General features: G+C 53.1%; 1 protein-coding gene across 10 annotated transcripts in view; it reads left to right on the top strand.

Annotated features, from left to right (window-relative positions):
- Positions 1 to 20,937, top strand: part of SH3PXD2A (SH3 and PX domains 2A) — a 242,693-nt gene that overhangs the window by 195,734 nt on the left and 26,022 nt on the right. For all 10 annotated transcript variants that reach the window (XM_086680773.1, XM_086680770.1, XM_086680771.1 and 7 more), the window contains one exon: positions 17,777 to 17,890. In XM_086680773.1, the coding sequence (XP_086536899.1) occupies positions 17,777 to 17,890 (114 nt within the window). The remainder of the gene's footprint in view (positions 1 to 17,776; positions 17,891 to 20,937) is intronic.

Genomic DNA, 20,937 nt, shown 5'->3' with positions numbered 1-20,937 from the left:
GTTCCGGATACCAAGCACCCCACTTCCGTGACCATCCTGCTTTTACCAAAACTGGGCAAGAAGCAGGCCTTTCATCTCTGTACTTCCAGAGTTCCTAAGGTCCCTTCTAACCCCTGGGGCTCCGAGAGAAAACCAGTTTCAGCTTAGAGGGAGCAGGTGAGGGGAATTTGACCATGTTGGTAAGCCTTCAGCCAGCTCCCTAAGCAGCCAAATGGGTCACTGGCTGCAAACATCCCTGGGTTTGTAATGATGATCACAGGGCTCGTGGGCTCCTGGACACCTTTGGAATGGGCTTTGTGAGGCCAAATGCTTTGCAGATTAAATTTCTGGACAAAGAACAGCTGAGAAATAGTCCTGAGCTTTGCTAAGCCATTTCTATGCTATGGCAGCAAAAGGGGCGTGTGTGTGTGTGTGTGTGTGTGTGTGTGTGTGTGTGTGTGTGTGTTCGTTCTTTCGTTCTCTTCCCTAATAAAAGGGAGAGGCTTAGGCAAGAGAGGAGGAAGGTCCAATCCCGAGCCTCCCTCTCTTCTTCAATTTGCATCAGCCAATGGGTACCGCTGGTGCTGCTGTGTTTTCCAGGATGGTGCTGGTAACAGAAGGAATATGATTAGTGTTAAGGAATTTCATGGTTGGGGTTGGGGGTGGCTTTTCCCCCCTTTTTAAAATAAATGTTTTGAAGAGTTGCCCTGGAGAGCTGCTGAAAGCAGAGGCTGACGGACATTTTTGGTCATGTCAGACGAGGACAGGATTATCCAAGTGAGCAGGGGTGTCTCTCCCCTTCAGCGGGGCTGCAGGGTTCCAGGGCCATCCTGCCAGAAAGCGAGCAAGGGGCCGTAATCACAAACAGGCTGGGATCAGTTACAACCAGAAGTATTACTTTAGACTCTTGGCTTTGATGGGGAAGAATGCAGTTTTCCTCACCCCTCCTCCCCCGTCCTTCTCAAGTTAAACAAGATCTGTGAAAGCAATAGCTCTGGGATATAAAGAGAGGCCAAAATCCAAAGCAGCAAGGGGTCTCAAAAGCCCAGCATGGGAGGGTTCCCCCAGCCCCTGCCGATACTGGAACAGGGGTTTGCCTGGCCTGTTCACTGTCCCCCCATCCCTTCTTGGGTGAACCGGAGAAGCACATTTTCCCAGAGTCTTTCTTGTCTACCTAGGGCACCTCACCTCTATCTTGCCCACTTGGCTCTTCTGCATATGCAAGCTGGCATTTTCTTCGTGTTTGCAATGTACCTGAGCACCGTGGGGAGGAGGAGGGGGCAGGTGGGAATGTAATGAAAATAGCTTAGCACACTGGAGCAGGTGATTCGCCAGCTTCTTCCCTGATCAGCCTGTGCAGACAACAAACTAATGAGGCCCTCACCCCTTGTAGCCATGACCCGGCCCTGGGGGGATCTGCTTCTCAACCCCCTCTCCTGCCTTGGCCAGCATCTCCTATCTACTCCTTCACACTTGGGGATAAATAATACTGCCCCCTGGAGTGTTGGCACCGTCAGGGGCGTGCTTCCCCCGTCACTGGTGCCTGGAGCAGAACCAGGGTTGGCCAACATGTAGACCTCCTTGCCAACAGAGCAGGATTTTAACTGACTGCTCCTTAGAGGAGAGGAAGGAAGTTGACCTCATCCTCAGGCTTTGCACAGAGAGAGTGAGCATCCGGGGCTCCTGCCTCAGTGCCTCCCTTATGAGTGTGTAACCCCACTCTTTTGCCTCACCGCACAGCCAGACACAAACTCACCTTCTTGGACTTCAAGGGCCCCCACTTTGGGTGAGGCCAGAACATCTTGTCAGCACTGTTGTGGCAGCGGACAGGAGGATTCTGTACGCCAGGGGCCTAGCCTGCCTTCCGTACCCCCGTCTCTCAGTCTCCTTGGGGCCGTCCCACCATCTCAGGGCCCTTGGATGGGAAACTTCATTCTAGAAGTGGATTCAGGGTTGGGGAGCCTGACTGGAGTCACAGCCCAGTTTGGTGGGACACTCACATTCTAGTCTAAGGGCCAGGTCAGAGCTGGGGATCTGGACCCGGTGACAATATTGCTCACTTACTGAGGAGTGAAGTTATAGCCTGTCATGGCTGAGGGTTGAGACTCAGCTGAGGTGTCTTGGGCCTGTCACTGCCAACACCTATTTAAAGGAGGGAAATCTTCATAGTCCACCTCAACCCCCAAACTTAAACTTGGAGTAGGCCTCCCCACCTTAGGACCACCCAGACACCCTAAAGTTGGTCGGGTGACCCCATGGAGACTGGGAGAAGGCGGTATGGAGGGCAAGCTAGGTCAGTGACTTCCCAGCTTCCGACCCTCTCTGCCATCAAGGTGCCAGGATATTCCTGCTGACCATGGTGGCATATTGATCAAAGACCGGCCCTCATGCAGATTGGAAAAATCAAACCAAGCAAACCAAGCTGAACAAGGAAGACTTGATCCCCATGTCCTGGAGCTGATGGTCTAATGGAGGAAGCAGACGGTTCATGCTTCTAATGCAGCTGAGGGGACCATGGTCATTGGTGTGTCATGAGGCATGGTGGTGACTGTCTTTGGGTGTTGGAGCAGGAGGCACCAGAGATTGACAGGGAAAGGTAGGAAGGGGCCCATCACTGGTTGGTGACCAGAGTGTCAGTCACACCATCTGATCGATCACTAACCATTGTGAGTCTACAATGAGACACTTGGACCTGGGTAGTCTCTGGGGCATCCAGACTAATGGTATATCTGTTTGGAGTGTAGCCTCTTCTCCTTGGATTTGAATAGGATCTCTACCAGACCAGCTCTTAAGAACTAGCAAGACAAGAGGGTACCCAGGGACAGGAGAGACAGAAAGGGAAATGGGGCGAGAAAAGCTCAGGGAAAGAAAGAGCCTGTTCCTAAATCACCATAAACCTGGTTGGGCCTTCGGGATGGTTATCCCAGGATCAGAGTGTTTGGGACTCAAGTTAACCTATTTGCTGCTTTCTAGAGACTATTAATATCAGAAGCTATAAGAAGGGTGAGAAAGGGATCACCGAAGCACCTCCTGTATATCAGACAGCGAGCCAAACACCTTTCTTCTTGTAATTCCCGCCACTGCCCTATAAAGCACAGGTATCATGACTTTCATTTATGAGAAGGCTGAGGCCTTGGGAGCTCAGGTGATTTGCCAGCTTCTTCCCGGCACACTCTGCTGAATTCTGGTTAATTCTCTGTGGTTCTTTGAGCCCTGAGTAGGGCACCATGGTGGGGAGAAGCTATTTTTGGTATAGCCTTCTCCCCACTCACCCTCTGGGTGTTGGGGACAGCAGGTCTCTGGGGCTGCCCATTCCCAAGCTCCAAATGTGCCCACCAAGGAGGAGGGCTTTGTTTGTGTTTCCTGTATGAGAAGCCATGACTCCAAGAGTCCCAGTGGAGTCCTGCACCAGCCGGTGGGGCTGCTTTGAATGGGTTTGAGGAGGGGCCGCTCAAGGCCTCTGCATTCCTCCTGGAGCCTCACCCAGGGCGTCGGCTTGTCCCTGGTGCCAGGCCTGTAGGACCTCCCTGGGCTTTGCCTTTCCATTCCAGAGAAGGGAGAGGACCAAAGGAAAATGACCCATTCAGGTGTACACGCTGATTACACGGGAGCCCTTCCAGTGGGAGGGTCAGCTTACTGGGTGATCTTGGGCAAGATATGCAACAAGCAACCAAAATCTCCTGGTCTCAGGTCCCTGTGGGCAAATCCTCCTAGGTGAGCGAGCCATGAGTCAGAAGCACTTCGTGAATTTGGGGGGACTGGAAGAGGGATGCCACCTAGGGGCTGCGTAACTGTCCCGGGCTCCAGCAGGGCAGAAGGCCCCAGGCCAGAGGGATGAGCGCTAGAAAGAAGCCCACTGCTGACCCTACACTGACCCCAGGAGCTAGACTTTGAGAGATACTTGAGGATAAGGAAGCAGGAGAGACTTCGGTGTGTGGGTGGGGAAGCCAGGGAAAGAGGAGGAAGTCTTGAGCTCATTTGTCATGGCATTTCACTTTTAACAACTATTTACTGAGTCCCTTCTTTGTCTGAAACACTGAGCTAGACAGGGGCTTGAGAGGATGCCAGGATGAGCAAGCCTTGGCCTTTGTCCGTAGAGAGCTCTTGGTCTCGCTGGGGGAGATGGCCAACCCAAACCTGAGGTCGGGGGTGCCGGGGGAGCACAGGGGCAGAAGAGCAGAATCACAACTGGCAGGGATTTGCAGGAACATGGCAAAAGTGGTGGCTTTGAAAGATGAGGCCTGGGCTTAGCGATTGATGGATCTGGGAGAGCAATTTTGGGGTCTGCTGGGTGTGCACAAAAACAACATAGAGGGCACTTCCTGCCAGGCTGCATGGAAGGCTTGTGTTCAGATCCCACTCTGCCACTGGGTAGCCAGTCTGGGGCCATTTTGATCCTCAGTTTCTGTATCTATAAAACGGGGGTGATATTTTGAAATCCATGTGGCCATTGAGAAGGTTGACTGAAAAAGTTGTGGAGTGCTGTATTCGTTTTCTCTTCTCTTCCCCGATAGACATGGGCGGGCTGCCGTCCAGTCTGGGCAGTGAGTTGTACTGGGGGAGCAGGGGTGGGAGTCCATCAGGCTCCTGAAATTGCTTGGAAGAATAACCCATCCGCCCCCATCTACCTACAGCCCACAGACTTTTCAAAGCATTTTCCCATCTGTTATTTCAGAGTAGCTCTCTAGGGCTAAGTAGGCCAGATGGCTTTGTTTCCATTTTTTCGAAAGAAGAAACTGAGTTTCAGAAGGGTAAATGGTTTGCACAAGACCTCAGAGCCTACTAATGGCCAAACTTGGATTTGAATCAAGGGGGTGCATATTCTTAACCCAACGCTCCTTTTGCAACATCAGTGTTTCCCAAGGAGTGGGTTGTAAAAATGTGTGGTGGACACAGGATTAAGTGGCATGGAATCCTGTCACGAGACAGTTATTTGACTTCTCTTCCACAGCACGCTGGGTCAAGGGCACAGTCTCTGTTAGGCGCTTCGGTGTTAGCATGTGCTGATGTTGCTGGCCTGTTTGTTAGAAAAATCTGGCCCCAGCCTTCGTGTCTCGGTAGAACTTGCCTTAATATCTGACTAGCAGTCTATAGCATTGTTGTTTCAGTGTATGGGTTTCTCCAGTTATCTTCTGTTTGCACCAAGGAGTATTGGCTTTCCACTTAGTGTAGCATAGGAAAATGTCTTTTTTAAATACAAAAGTATTTATGTGCTCCTTGTAAAGCAAACACTAGTAGAGGTACCACCTAGAGGGCTTCACTGGATGTCTGGTGCTCTCTTAATGACTGAGGTTTGGGAAATGCAGTTACAGGACCCCAGTGGGACACTCCTGGGTACCTTCCTTCCCCTCGGTCTCCTAGAGTGACACCAGAGGCTCCCAAATTCCCGCCGGGAAAGGAGCCTGGAAAAGCATCAGTATTGGTGGTGTCTGCTCCCCACACAGCGTAGAAGAATCCACGTTGTCAGAGAGCTGTTGACGTCAGGCGGTACAGAATTTTGCAAGGCCTCTATTTAAAATTCCCCAAAAATTAAATAAGGAGGGTTTGGAGGGAGGAATGCCCTAGACAAATTGTGGAGTGGGTTTGTTTTGTTTATGGAGATGGTCTTTAAAGTTGAAATTGCCCCCGTTTTATTTTTGCCCCAATTGACAAGGGGCTGAACTCAGCTGGAAGGGAGGGGATGGTTGTCAGCCTAAGGCTTTTAGCGAAAAGCAACTCCGCTCTGGGGCCAAGAAGCCTCTTTTTTTGGCAAAGAGAGAAAAGGGGGAAAAAGATACAACCTCCTGCATGTATACTTCTGAGGCACTGAAGTAAGCTAGTTCAAAAAACACAGATAACTCCTTATGTTTCAAGTGACTGGTAGCAGTTACAGAGGATCCCCTCTGCCCTTTTCTCCAGGCTGGAAACACACGTATAAGGCACAGACACATTGCTTAGGCTGCTCTCCATTCTTTTCTCTTTGCTTTCTCACCAGAACCCTGGTTAGTAGATTGCTGTTTAATATTCTCTTCTCACTAATAAGGACACTTCAGCCTCCTTCTTCAGCCATTTTGAATGGTCAAATATCAACGAGCCCTAAGTTGATGAGTGTCCATGCAACTGCGTGGTGCGTGGCCTGACTTCAGGCGGTACAGAGAGGCAATGTTAAATACCGCGGCAACGCGCAGTGAACAGCGTTTGTCCCGTTCCCATTCTCTTCCAAGCCTTCTGATTTGCCTCAGCTTGATGGTCCTCTGTCTTTGACTCCTCTCCAGTAAATCTCTTGTTGTAACAAAGAGGGAGGGAACAGGCGTAGGCGCAGCCTCTGCAGACCTGGCACAGCTCAAATTTACTATGTTGCTTTGTTCTCTGTAACTTTATGGTTGCGGCCGGTGGTCCTCTTTGTTCATGGTGGCGATCTGAAGTTTCCTAAACAAATTATTTTCTCGAAGTCAAAAGACAGTTGCTTCAAATACGTATTTACTCTGTGAACCACAGCATACATAAATACAAGGATATGGCAAAAGCCCTGCATAGTGTGGAAACATCTGAGGTTGAGAAATGCTGATCCAAAGTCACTCTCTCCTGGCAAAGCCCTTGGGTAAGATCTTGCGCCAGAAAACTCTATCAGCCTGAGTGTCCTGCCTCACCCTGCCATGTGGGCCCAGAGAGAGGGTGAGAGAGGGGCAACCCGGAGATGGGGCCTGAAACCACCTGTAGCCCCCTTCTGGGGTGGGAGTGGAGGGCGCAAGGCAAGAAGCAGGGAGAGTGAGCCACGCCTGTGACTCCTAAGAATGGAGTCTGATTTGTAGACACTGATGGAATGAAGCAGAAGAAACAGATAAGGGGACCGGTTTCCCTGGCTCATCTGTCACATGGAAATTTGGGGAACTAATACAGCAGGGGGTGTCGGTCTTCTTCTGCAAAGGAGCGGACAGCTGGAGTCATTTTTAAAGGGAGCTGTTTGGTTGCTGTCAGACCTGGGTGCTAAGCCTGGCACCTTGGGTAAGTCACCCAGCGCAGGGGTTTCCTAATGCAGCCTAAGATTTCACAGACCTGGAGGCAAATGACTTCTGAACGTACAGCCCCCAGACTCCAGGACGTTTCTCATCCTCGCTGTCAAGTAGGGATATCCCGCCCAGCCCAATTGCCCAGAACACTCCCAGTTGGGACCTAATATTTTAGTATAGTTATGAATAGCACCCTACACTCACTCCAGAAAGTGTGCACAGTAAATTACAAGATCACTGTACTAAGCTGTGTCCTCTGGTCTATTTTCATATTTTCGTATTTTTTCTTATTTCATATTTTCATCCCTTTTCTTCTTGTCACAGTGGACCTGTCATTACCATCTGTTCAGACCTTTGTGTGTGGGTGGGAGGGGTGAAGGGGATAGCTCCTGATCCTGGCACAGCTTTCAGTAAATGAAATGGTGCCACCTGCTCAGCCCCTCTGTCTTCGTCTCAGGACTGATTAAAACATTCGGTGGGACAGGCTCCCGGCAGAAACACCTCTGGGTTGTATCCAGCAAATCGTCACACTCTCTTTGAAAGTGGTCAGCTCTCGGCTTCAAATCACTCAGGGCAGAAACGCAGCCCCCAGGGGGGTCGTGAGAGCCCCAAGGCCTGGATGGCTCAGCTATGACACATCCCAGACCCGCCGGTCCAGTGGTTCACTCGTTATCAGAATCCAGTGTGGTCTGGCCCCCTTCCTTCCTGTTGTGTCTTCTCCGCACTGCCTTGGGAATGCTCGGAACCTCCTTGCAGGCTCTCCTCGAGGAGTCCAATCAGGACCAGCCTTGAGGTTGCCCATTTACTCTGGAATTCATCTCTTCCTTGGAAGTTGGCACTTCTGCCCGTGCTGTGTCCTCTGGCCTTGCTCCCAGGTCGGCATGTCTTCCTGCGTCTTCCAGGACTACGGATGGGGGCCCGGCAGACTCTGTGTCAAGTGCTCTCCCGACCTTTTCCCACCGCCAGGTAATGAGAGCTTGTGGGGGGCAGCCTCTCAACGCTCTACCCCTGTCCCCACCTGGGTCCATTTGCCCACCACCCTCTCGGTGAACACTTTTCAGGGTGGGCGCCCTTCCTAAGAAAATGCTGAGTAGGGGACAAGAGTCCAGCAGACCCTTCCACCCGACTTGTGTTGGCCTCACGGTACAGCACCCTCTCAGTCTCTCTCCACTTACCTCTTTTGCTCTTCCTGGAGCATCGGGGGAATGCCCCTTATCCTTAGCATTATCTCAGGCATTCCCTTGTGAGGCTTTACCCTTCCTGGGGTGACTCTTAGAAGCCCACACCTCGCCTGTGACGTTGAAGGGGAGTACCCCTCTCAAGTTCACCTGGCAAGACCCCCATCCTGAAGCATCACGTGCATTACTGGCTTGGGCCACAAGTACTCCCATCACTGTGTCCTGTTCCCCCAACCAGTTTGTCGTCTTCCCTCCCCCACCCCTCTAGATTCCATCCAAGATTCGCTTCTTCCCTGGCTACTCAGTTTCATCTCTGATGTTTGTGGTTCCTTCAGCAAACATTGTAGCAACCACAGGGCTGTCTGGGTCACCCTGCTCCGCTGTTCCTGGAAGGGCCTTGTGCCATCTTGTATTCTCTACTTCACCCTGCCCCCCCACCCCCAACCCACACTCATGCCAGGCATGGAACCAGATTCAGCTTTCAATAGAGACCTGCCAACATGATCTCACAGTTGTGAGATCAAGCCCGGTGTCAGGTTCTGTGCTGACAGCCTGGAGCCTGCTTGGGATTCTCTCCCTCCTACTCTCTCGGCCCTCCCCTGCTCTTGTGCACGTGCACACTCTCTCTAAATAAATACATGCATATATTCATAAACAAACTAACAAAAAAAAAAAAAAAAGACCTGCCGAGGTCAGGGCCAAGTGACAGTGACATCACGAGACTCTCTCCCTGAGACTCCAGACCCCGGAGACCCACCTGCCTCCCTGCGCACCCCTAGCACTAGCCATTGAGGGGCACTGAGGTTGTGATTCCTTCCTTAAAAATCCCTGTGTCTTACACCTCAGCTTTAACAATAGCTCTTTGGTAAGCCTTGCTAGGAACCAGGCACTATCCTGAACACTTCTTGTAGGTTAACTCCTCTACTCCCTATAACACGGGGAGATAGAAAGTACTACCTTAGGTCCATTTTACAGATGAGGAAATTGAGGCAGTTGCCCAAATCCGAACAGCTGGTTAGTAGCAGAGCTGGGATTGAAACCCAGGTAACCTGGCTCTAGAGCCCTTACTGAAAACTGTGATTCTCGTCTGCCTGTCATTTTTATCATGTGCCCCCTCTGTGCCAGAGAATGTTCGGTGGTCAGGGTTTCTCCTGGGTGCCTCAGCCTCCTGGGCCCATCCAGTGAGGTGAGCAGGCTGGAACCGGGCTGGGGGAGGGGCGGCAGCGCCCGGTTCTTGCTGTCTTCTTGCTGTGGACTCCACGGAGCCTTCCAAACTGACGTAGCAGCCTGTGCTAATGGTCCTGGAATCCGGGCCTCAGGCGCCCAGGGAAGGTTCTGGGGCCCTGGTGGCCTGAAAGCCCCATCTGGGGGAAGGTGAGGCCATGGACAACAGAGCAGGGATAGGTGCCAGAGGTGGAATAAGAAGAATGGGTCAGGCAGGAAGGCAGGGGGTGCACTGGGAAAGACTGGGGGAGCCCTTGCCTGCTCCTGTTTGCTTTGGACAGAGGAGGCCGCATGCTGTGAGCTGGAGTGTGTCTTGGCAAGAGGCCTCAGTGACAGAGCCTTCTGACCAGGGGAGGCCTGGCTGAGGGTGGGCCGCCTTTCGTTGTTCTTAAAGGCACAGCATAATTAGGGGCAGCCAGCCTTTCCAGTGTCTCTGGTCCCTCTCAGGTAGAAACCTCACATCTGCCCCAAGGTCACGGGAAAGGGATCCAGGGCAGAAGCAGTCCCTTAGGGCCCAGCCCTATGCCAGGTGTGGTGCAGCCAGGTGGGCAGCGTGGTCACCAGTGCCTGGCCAGGCTCCCTTCAGCCCCCTTCCCCTTCTCAGCAGCTCCCCGCCCCCTTCAGGGCTCACAAATCCTCACCCCCTCCCCTTCTCCAAACCACTGCAGGGGAAGAATGCAGAAATGCCTGGACAAAGTGTCCAGAGTCTGAGGCAGGTGTCTGAGGCCTGGGACTGTGCCTCTGCTATTCCTAGCTCCATCCCCCATGCTTCTCTGTCTCGACACCCACACCCTTCGCTTAGGTCTAGGCGTACATTAGCACTCCACAGGTGCTCAGCTCTGCCTTAACTGGTCTCAGACCCCGCGAAGGACCTGGACGAGAGGGGAAGAAAAAGGCAAGCCCTGGAAGTAACCTAAAGGCTGCTGGGCTCTCCCAGACTCCAAACTCTGAATCTCTTCCTGCCTGTTACCCCCTGGGTACTGCCCAGGACTGCTGGGTGGGAGCCCGGCCCCTCCTACAGCACCAGGGCTGTACTTGAGCCCATCTTGTGCGCAGTGCAGGGGGAGGTGGGGAAGAGAGGCTGAAGCCTGACTGTGTCCTCTACAGCGTCCCCATGCCTGGAATGCCCCGCACATACCAGGTGCTCAGAAGGCATTTGGTTATGGAGGACACCGTATGTCCGTGATGTCAGGCAGCCCTATAGGCAGATCATATTATCCTGGTATGATGAGCCTCTATGGAGCCCAGCAACCTGTTCCAGGTCACCAGCAAGGATATGGTGAAGCCAGGATCCAAACCGAGGTCTTGGAAGAGGGACTAAGAAATGTCCGTGTGCAGAATCCTGGGATGGGCAGGGTCAGGAGGGTGGGGAGAGTCAGGGAAGGCCTCATGGAGGACTGTACCTTCAAGAACCGAGTGGGGGGGACTTCAGAGGGAGAGGAAGGAGCAGGGTCCTCCTCCCCCACCCCCACCAGCTGTTTTGTCCTAGGCTGAGCTGTGACCTCAGAAGACTTTTTATTAACATCCTAATTGTGTGCAGCTGGCCTCCTCTGGCCCTAATGAGCTCACTATCCTCTCTCATTAAGGAGGCCATTGTGGCCTGGTCACCCCGGGGACAGCAGTGGCCTGGGAGTGCCCGTCACTTCCTGCTGCCTTTGGCCAGGCTCAGCCCCCTCCTGGAGACGCTAAGGCCCCATCCCCACCTTCTGTCTGTCCCCACTCTATCTCCTTCACTCTGTCTCTCGGTTTCCTCTCTACCCTTTCCATCCTTCCCCCAATGCCAGCATTGCCAAGCCCCAGTTAGAGTGCCTTTTAGAGGGCTTTGAAACTGGCTCAACAGCCAAAGATTACACTTGGCCTGAAAAGAGGGAGGGTCTGACTTCTGGGCTTGAGCTTTTCCCTCTTGGGGCTGGGGAGCCCCTTCCCCACCTAGGATGGATGGTCTCCCTTCCTGCCCTGAGCTGGAGGTGCTAGCCAGGTTGCCCCCACTCAGCCTCTGGACCATTGTGAAGCGGGTTCTTAGTGAGGCCCACAAGCAGGGTTGGCTGCTGTGACAAGTGACATCGCTGTTCTTTCTGGGCCTTTGCCTCCTGGAGAGGGCTTTTCGTCAGCCTGGCCGAATTACATTCTTCTGGCGCTGTGGAGATGTGGTCCTCACAGAATGAGCAACCAGGCTCAGGCAGCATTCGATGGACTGGCCACCTAGGGACGCTCCCAGACATCTCCTCCATGGGGGGGCTTAGCTCCAAAGATCACACCCCGAGCCCCCAGAACGAAGGTTTCTCCTGCACGTCCAGTGTGCGGGGGCTCCTTTCTCAGGGCCCCTCTGCAACAGTTTGTGGCTTCCCACTCCAAACAGTGGGCATGGTGGCTGCTGTCCTGCCCCTGCCAGGGGGCAATCTCAGCTTGAAGGCATGTCGAGTAGGAAGATGGGCTGGAGCGTGCCTGCTGGGCTGCACTGCGGGGGTATGCTCAGCACTCTCCCAGCCAGCCCAGGCCCCTCGGGTTTTCCCCACCATTTCCTGTTCCAAGTTCTCTGTTCCCCACCTGCCTCCTAAATAAGAACCTGCTCCCCTTCTGCCTAGAAACAGGGCTGACTTCTCAGGAAAAGGCCAGGTCTGGCAGCCGGTCGGGACAGCCGTCCCTGTCTGAGCACAGCTGTGGCCATTTGGTCAGTGCAGTGAGAAGTTCTTTAATAAAACCTCACTACATTTTCTCTCCCAAGAACTAAGGCTGAGAGGAAGGCTAACAGAGGCCAGCTTGGAGGTTGGACCCATCTTCCTGGGGACATGAAAAATGTAGAGGTGTCTCAGACTGGTCCCTGGGCATCCGTGAGTGCTGGCCACCTAACCTCCCACATCCTGTGGCTTTAGTCCCTCAGTAAAGCTCGTAGCTTCCGCTTAGTGGGCACCTACTGTGCCAGAGCCTATTTGTTGCTCCTTATCTTACCCATCCTCACGCTAGCCTGCAAGGCAGATTTTGCAGGTTAAGTCCCTTTCCTGAGGCCACAGAGCACGGAAGTGGCCGAGGTGGGATTCAGACTCAGATCTTGGGCTCCAGCACTTAGGCTCTCTGCCTGAGTTTCCCCATCTGCCTGGCTGCTTGCTACAATTTCGGTTCTGCCCTAGAGAACAGTTAATGTGGTACCTACAGTCTCAACAAGACTAATTCTCCCAAGTGCACCAGCAGCTGTGAATTGTGGGGCCGATGCTCTGGATGCTACCAGGGTTTGGAGATCAGTTGGGGAGGGCTTGCCGAGGCATTAGGACAGCAGAGAGGAAGCTGTAGGACTCTGTCCTGGGAGACCGTGTGAGCTGAAGGATAGGAGCCAGGCTGAAGATAGCCCCAATACATGTGGGGCAAGGAGGGGAACTTTCCCCAGAGATGTCTCCCCTCTGACCCCATTTCCCATCATGCTTGCTATCATAAATTGCATCAGCTAAGGAAAGATAGCTCCTTGCCTTCTCCTGGAACCCCTGAAGGCAGTCCCCAAACTCCACAGATTGCATGGACACACACACACACACACATACACACACACACACAACCGTACACATCCACGTCCATTTACCAAGCTGGACTGAGGATCCCCTGATATACTCTGTGGGCAAAGATACCACCTGGCCACCCATGGGTGCTGACTGTGTTAGCCGGGGGGGAATGCCAAACAACCACCACCAGGTCAATAACAGCTCAAGGTTTTTGACCCTCCTTCTCTGTGCTGGGCCTTAAGCTAAGCTACATATACCTCATTTATGCACTTCAACAAGAACACTTCAGTTACAGAGGTAATCTCGACTAATTACTCCCTTATCAGGAAGGGGAGACTGAGGCTCAGAAAGGTTTACTAATTTGTCAAAGATCACACAGCTAGGAAGTAGCAAACCAGGACCTGAATTTGTGTCTTTCTGACCCTATATCCCTAATCATCACCCTCTGCTTCCAGGGGACCTTCAGTGGTACACATAGACATTTAAGTGCACGCAGCCCTGCACCTCTGCTCATAGTGTCCGTACGCAGAGCACACACTCAGCAATACATATGTACAATACCTATGTACGTATGTACAAAATGTAGTGGCATTTGCAGGTACACATTCTCAAGGAGTCACCTCCCCCCTTGTGCATACAGCAGATAAATTCCTTTATCCACTTTTGTGATAGTTAAGAATATGGTTCCTGGAGCCTGGGTTTGAGGTCAGCTCTGTGTCTAATTGTGATCTATATTTGCCTCAGTTTCCTCATCTGTAAAGTGGGGATGATGATGACATGAACACTTCCCAAGATTCTTGAAGATTAAATAACGTATGTAAAGTTAGGGCCTGACCATAATCATCATCACGTGTAACAAATGTACACACACCTTTGTTCTGTGCGCACATGCACCCACATAGATGTGTACATGAGCATACCCCACCTCCCATGCACTGAAAAATACAAAGCCTTGTCCACACCTACCCCCACATGCAGCCCACACACTCAGCCTCTGCAGAAAAGAGGATGCCCCGGGCATTGGAGGTGAGCCTGGGAGCCCCACAGGGCCAGCTGATGACTGAGCCCTCTTGGCAAGCCGGGCCACCCCCAGGGGTTCAGGCTCTAATTGCTCCTTGGTAGAGCAGCAGGGACTTTGGTCGGGAGCCCCGGTTACAGCAACTGACGTCTGAGGTGCTGGCATTCAGGAGAGGCTTGTCAGCAGCTCTGGGTGGGCGCAGGTCCAGGCAGCCTCCCCCAGAGACCCAGCTGTGTGCCAGGGCTCCTGGGAGGTCTGCGTGGAGCTGAGCTGGGCATCCATGCCCACCTGGGCAGTGTTTGAGCCTGTCCTTTGCTCAGTGGAGGTGCTCACAGCCACGCCAGTGACAAACTCTTCTCTGCAGGGCCTGAGACAGGAGGGACATGAGAATCTGAGCCACTCAGCCTAGCTCTGCACATTTCTGGGCTGGAGTGGAACCCGGGCCAGTGTTCCCAGCGAAATTGGCAGGGACCCTGGCTCCTGGGGAAAAGGAGAGAGCAGGATGTACACAGGATTCCCAAAGGGTGAAATAAGGGTAGGGGAGATAATACCACCAGCAAAAAAGGGACCTGAGCCCTGGGATTATGAGGCCCTTGGATCCAAGGGGAAAGGCCCATTCAAGGGCTGGTCTCCAATATGGCCATAGGGGGAGAGGGAGAGAACAAGAGATCTGTAGGCTGCTGGACTCACTTTATACCAGATGATGACACAGACAAGCTTGGATGAGACTGATGGAGAAAATCTCCCCCAACCCTAACCCTCCCAGCATCCACAGAGGGGCTTGCCTCCTTTGCCTCTCCTGAGGATGACTTTGGAGCCCAAATTCCAGACATAGAAGGCTTAAAAGACAGTGACCCTGGCCATCCAGGAGACCATCAAGTTGCCTGCTTTTCTAGGAAGGCGTGGACTCACACAAAGGAAGGAGGGAATATTCTCCCAGTGGGGACAGAAATGATTGTTTCAGAGGCTGGAGTTGTCAGTGGCACACCTTGGTATAGAAAAAGAGGCTGGGAGGGGCTGGACATGGAGGGGTCTTAGCAAATCCTCACCAAGACACATGCTTCCAAACTCCACTGTTCCTCTAGACACATCCCCATGTGTTCCCAATGACAGTAAGATCCCTGGTCCCATCCCAGGCCCATCCTGAGAAACCCTTTCCTGGGAAGCAGAGCTCCCTTTTGAGGGCAAGCCTTCAGGGTACTTCCTTGGCCTGCTGGGATTTGGCATGGCTTTGGGGGGTGGTCAGGTTGATGAGGGTCTTGAGGTATGGGAGCCAAAACCTGTGTGTTTTTGGCATTGGGGCTTGGACCTGGGGATCATGTGAGAGCCTCAGCCTTCAAGACCCTCCCAGAAGTGACTCCAAATTGAGAAGTATGGTGACTGTTCTTTGGGGCTCCTGGAGTTTATCCTGGTGCGCGGAAATTTGGGGGTGGTACTTCTTACCCAGAGTGGCTCGGAGGGCTCTGTCCTCACCTGCTGAGGTCTGTGGTGGCAGGTGGCCAGTGGACTTGAGTTGCAACTCCAGACTTGACTCATGATGGTGGACCTTTAGTCATGAACTTTGGTGGTTTCTGGGTAGGTATGGCATTAGTGAGGACATTCAGTGACTGAAACCCACTCCAGCTCGGTTAAACAGCATAGACAGTCACTGGCTCACTGTAATTAGTCCAACAGGTGGCCTAGCTTTAGCATACCTGGAACCCAGAACTCCAATGGTATGAAGTCTGACTTTCTCCATCTCTAGACTTTGCTGCTGATTTAGTGATTTAACCCTCAGGCCACCTCTTCCCACGTACCCCTGTGATCCCTGGTCTATGTGGTACTTAGTGTTCAGATTGCCCAAGTACCCCTGTCAGTTCTTGAGAAAGCCCCAGAACCATTACAGTGTCCGGGGGGATAACAGATCAGTCCAAAGATGATTGACCAGGTGTGCCCACTCCTGTGGTCAAGGAGGCAGAACCATCTTCATGGTGGAAATCCCTATGAGATGGGGAGTCCTGTTCCGTGACCTCCGGCCAGCCTCTGTGGAAGAGCACCTGGGGATGGTGCTCTTGGCCGAGACTGCTGGGGATCCAGAGAGTGCTCCCCCCGAAGCCGAGAGAAGGGGAAAAGACCCCTGCATGATCATGTCTTCTGGTTTCCTTGGGGCCTCCATTGGCCACAGCCTTGTAAGCAGCCACACCATTGTGGCCGGGGCTTCAGGGAGGATGGTAGTGCTGCTCCAGGGAGCCTGCTCAGTGGCCCAGATGTGCAAGTGGCTGTGGGTGTGATGGCTCACGCCATCCCACTCTGGGAGAGGGAGGGAAGGAGGGAGGAACACATCCACCCTGGGTTCCAGAGGGACGACAGTGACCCAACTGAGGAAGGCCCTTGAGCCAAATAGCTCTGGGCCTTGAGATTCCAGATTCCTCATCCAAGGCTTTTTCCTGTTTGTTACGACTGGTTTGGTGTTTTTTTTTTTGTTTGTTTGTTTGTTTGTTTTTGTTTCTTTTTTAAGAGCAGTTTTAGACCTACAGCAAAATTGAACTGAAGATACAGAGGTTTCCCACGTGCTTCCCTCACACATGCACAGCCTCCCCCATCCGAGTGTATACTTGTCATTACTGATGAACCTGCACAGACACATCCAAATCACTCTGATCCATAGTTGACAGTAGGGTTCACTCTTGGTGCCGTGTAGATGAGCGTGTAATGACATGCATCCGTCATTATGGTACTGTGCAGATGTCACCGGGTGTCATGGTCTTTCCAGAGCAGCAGGCAGAGCGTTGTGGAACTCCGGAGAGGGTGGGGTGCAGTGGACATTCGAGACTAGATCACAGGCTGTGTGCTATCCCAGGCCTGTAACACCTTGTGGAAGACCTAGGAGGTGGCTCTGGGTGCCGATGTCCTGTGCAATGGTGGCACGGTTTTCCCCTGTCCCTCCCCGTGATCACAGCGGCTCTCAGGCAGCCCCCTCCACTTCCCAACAAGGAGCACCTCGGAGGCTCCCAGTGTCCCCCCTTTTCGGGCAGCTGTTCCCTGCTGTGGGCAGTGACGGGGCCTCCGTGCTGCCCAGGGAAAAGCCCTGGGTCTCTTGACAGGGAACAGTCCATATTTGGAAATGGTGAGCTCTGTCACAGACAGAAAAGAGAACCAGTGCCAGATTGTTTTGGAGGTAGAGAGGGATCGGAATGGGATGGGGGCAAAGACAAGGTCCTGTGAAGAATTCTTTCTAAGATTGGATTGATGGCAGTTAGTGGAGTCCCAAGACCCAGGTGCTCAGAGTACTTGGCTCAGTCAACATTTGTTTAAATGATAAATGAATGAACCAAGGAACGAGAAAGACTCTTCTCATTTGGCCGTGACCACCAAGGGTCACTCAAGGGTGCGGTGCCCACTTAGTATGATTGACACGTCAACATACTTCAGGGTAGCCATGAGTAGCACCGATGTGCAAATGCCATGGACTGTGATGGAGCCAGGGGCACAGTGACCGTCAGAAGGTGTCTGTGAGGCATTTATCTCTGGATACCTTTGAAAGCAGAGAAGGCAGCTAAACTCCCAGGCACACCAGTAGTCCTAATGGGTTTCAGAGACCCTCAGTGGTCACTGTTTAGCCAGAGCTTCCTTGGCCTCTCCCACAGGGTGATTTCACACATTTGACACATCCTTGTTTCAGTTTTACTGTTAAATTTTTTCATCAAGCATTTGTGTAAGTGTGGATCACCGTCCATCGGGCCCTCCTCTCAGGGAGCGTGTTGGCTGCTTCTTAGTGAGGCACAGGCTTCTCAAGGCTGGACTCGAGCCAGGTGTTTGCCAGGTGCCCAGGCTGCCTGGCTCCATGCCCTGCCCCCACCCCCACCGCCCAATCCTGCTGGGCTCTCATGACTGCGTTCTCTCTTGTCCTCTCTGCAGGCTGGTGGTTTGTGAGCACCTCTGAGGAGCAGGGCTGGGTCCCTGCCACCTACCTGGAGGCCCAGAATGGTACTCGGGATGACTCAGACATCAACACCTCCAAGACTGGGGAAGGTAAGGGCCTGCAGGTTCAATGCGGAGGGGAAATAATGAGGCATTTGCAGGGTGTGGGCTGCTTCGAGATCCTCAGGGATGGGTACCCACCCCATCCCTGGCCCTTGGAGTGAACCCATTTCCCACTCTTCTCCCTAAAGCCATCAAAATCCCTAAGGTGAGTTGGGCCATGTGCCAGACCCTTCCCTTGGGACCCCATCTCACTGAAGCCAGCCCACAAGCTCACCTCCTTTCCCAGGCCTGGCCCTACCTGCCCTGCATGGGGCTCAAATTAGAGGGGAAATTTCCCTGGAGTGTGGATCTCAGGCTTTGGCAACTTTGGGGCAGAGACTGGAAAGAATAGTCTTAGGACTAAATGCCACAGCACCCTTTCCCCATAGAAGCCCTTGGTTCCCCTGGGGACCCCACAGAGACCAACCTTTGCCTCCCTGACCCCACAGTGTGCTCTCTGCTGCAGGGATGAACGCAATGGGCTTTGTGCACACAACTTTTGCTGTGCATGTCTACTCAGAAGTCTCTGCTCTGGATATCTGTTATCCTGGCCAACAGTTCAGACACAGAGAACAAGCCTGCATGTCATTTCTCAGTGTAGCAAGAACCGCAAGGTGGCCCTTGCACCCCTAGCCCCTCTGATTAGCTCTGGCCTCGTGAAGTTTTCCTGGGATTTTCTCACTGCCCTTCCCCCCTCCCCACCCCCCCAGGCCAGCACTGTCTGTGGACTCAGGTATTCTCCAGAGCAGGCCGCCTGAGCCCAGGGAGTTCGAGCCGCCCCCAGTTCTTGTCTGCCTGCTCCTAAGAACTTCTAAACCCTCTGTGTCCCAGCAACAGGAATGCTTGCCCTAATGGTCAGTGGGGATGGTCCAAATGGGCACGACTGAGAGCCAGGGGGACAGAGGCCTGCCACCCGGGGCTCAGGCCACCTCCAGGCCTGCCCCCCACATACACACCCTCCATTCCATGCTGCCCAGGCCAAAATAAACAGTCCGCCAAGCGAGTGCCAGCTCCTTATTCATTCTTGCCCTAAATGTCAGTTACTCGGCAGGCGGTTGGAGCCCCACCCTTCCTCCCATGTAAATGCTTTATTTCAGTCCCTTGACTAGGGCTGCAGCCCCTGCAATGCACATCTACCTTGTGACAGGTTTCCAGGGATGAGGCTCCGTCGGGAAGAGTTTGCAGGTTCAGGCTGGGTGCCCGATCCTTCCTGGCTGCTCCCTGAGCCCTGGGGCTGAGCCTGCACCCAGCCTCATCTCTGGTTCCATTGCACCTCTGCAATGGTGGAGGATTTTAGCCCCTGAGCTGGCTCTGGTATAGTTTATCTGCAGTCATCAGGCCTTGCCTCCTACCCAGTTCCATGTTCTGGGGTCATCCCTGGGCCTTTCAGAAACAACAATCCCTAGAGTGTCTAGTGAGGTATTATTCCCTGCCAGGTGTGTGGCCCTGGGGCTTTAAAAGCCTTCGCCACCACTCTGGGAGGCACTGTTAAAATCCCCCTTTTCCACATGCAGGAACTGAGGCTTCAAGACATTTAGCTACGTGATTGTCCTCGTAAGGCTTGAGCCTTGGTCGGCCTCCTTTGCCTGGTAGTCTTTACCACTGTGCCCTCTGCCCACCCATGAAGCATTTTGCTTGTAAGCACTTCTGAGAGGGTGTGTGTGTGTGGAATTTGAGTCCCGCCTTAAAAGGCTTTGCCAAGAATGTCAGAGCAGAGATGTCGGGAGATGCAGGACAGGACACTGAGTAGGCAGGGAAGTCCCGGGCAGGAAGGAGCCAGGGAGGTGTGTGCACACAGATGGCAGCCTGGTTTGAGGAGAGAGGAGGTGCTTTTGCAGTGCAAGAACAAGCAGTGGCAGGCTGTAGAGGATTTTGACCTTGACAGAGTAAGAATCAGTAAGGCAACCAGTGCAGGCTCTGCATTCAGAAGTGTTCGTGTGTGCGTGCATGTGCCTTCAGGGAGACCATCTTTAAAATAGATTCCTCAGCATCCTTTTGATAGGACCTGTGTGCCAGTACCCCTGGCAACATTTGGGCAGCTATGAACTTCATCATCACATCTTGGGCGTCTGTGCCCAACTCAACAGGAGAGCTCAGGGCTCAGCACCCCAGCCCGGGGCCCTGGCATCTGTGGTATGTCCGAGAGACTATCCCACATTGGTCCCCTCTACTCCAGGCCTATTGCCATCCCATCATAGGTCTCTGATCCCTGATCCCAAAAAGACAATTGGCTGTTTGGGTTTATTTCTATTATCAGGCATTCTGGCATATGCTAGAGTTCTGAAATGTTACCAGTAGGAGGTAGGAGGGCTGGGGTGGAGGTTGAAGATCCTCTTACCCACTGATGACAATAAGGGCCAAGCCCAACTCTGGCAAAGTGCTTTCATGAACCATTGGGTCCGTTGCCTCTCAGAGGTGGTAGGAAAATGGAGGCCCATAGGGGTGTCACCTCCATGGAGCCCCCAGTTCAGTTTGTGGCAGAGCCAAAACCAGAATCTGGGTCTCTGCCTGTGCCCTTGTGCCCTATAGCTGCTGGCGATGATCTGCCTCTCTCCCTGCTGGGTCCGCATTGGCACCAGCCTCTTATCTGGGCTTTCCCTGTTGTAGGCAGGCCAAGGGTGCAGGGTCAAGGGGGAGGAACATCGTAGGGCCTAGAATCTGGGCTCCAGAGCCAGACCACCTAGATTCATGTGCTGCCCTGACACTTAGGTGTGTGACTCAGAGGGTTTCTTGACCCCTTCGTGCCTCTGTTTTCCCATTTCTAACATGGAGATTGTGCTGACTGCACAGGGCTTTTGTGAGGCTTCAGTGAGATGGTCCATGTGCATGGTTTCAGCTGGGGAAATAACACTTACTGCTGCGGTGGCCCCTGGCCTGAGCATCATCTGAGGCTTCCTCTGCCCACAGGGAAGCCACCGAACAACCTGCCCGGGAGGTCAGCTGTCAGGGTCCTTCCCAGTCTGGCCTCACACAGGAGATCGTTTCTTTTCCACGTGGCCCGTTCAGTCCCTTGTCTCTGCTCGTGCCAGGGCAGATGTCAGCCCCAGTGACAGATG

The sequence above is a fragment of the Puma concolor genome, chromosome D2 (genome assembly GCF_028749965.1).
Source record: "Puma concolor isolate L17-30 chromosome D2, mPumCon1.1.hap2, whole genome shotgun sequence".
Lineage (NCBI taxonomy): Eukaryota > Metazoa > Chordata > Mammalia > Carnivora > Felidae > Puma > Puma concolor.
The sequence above is the reverse complement of the archived record's forward strand: the minus strand, read 5'-3'. Positions and strand labels throughout refer to the sequence as shown.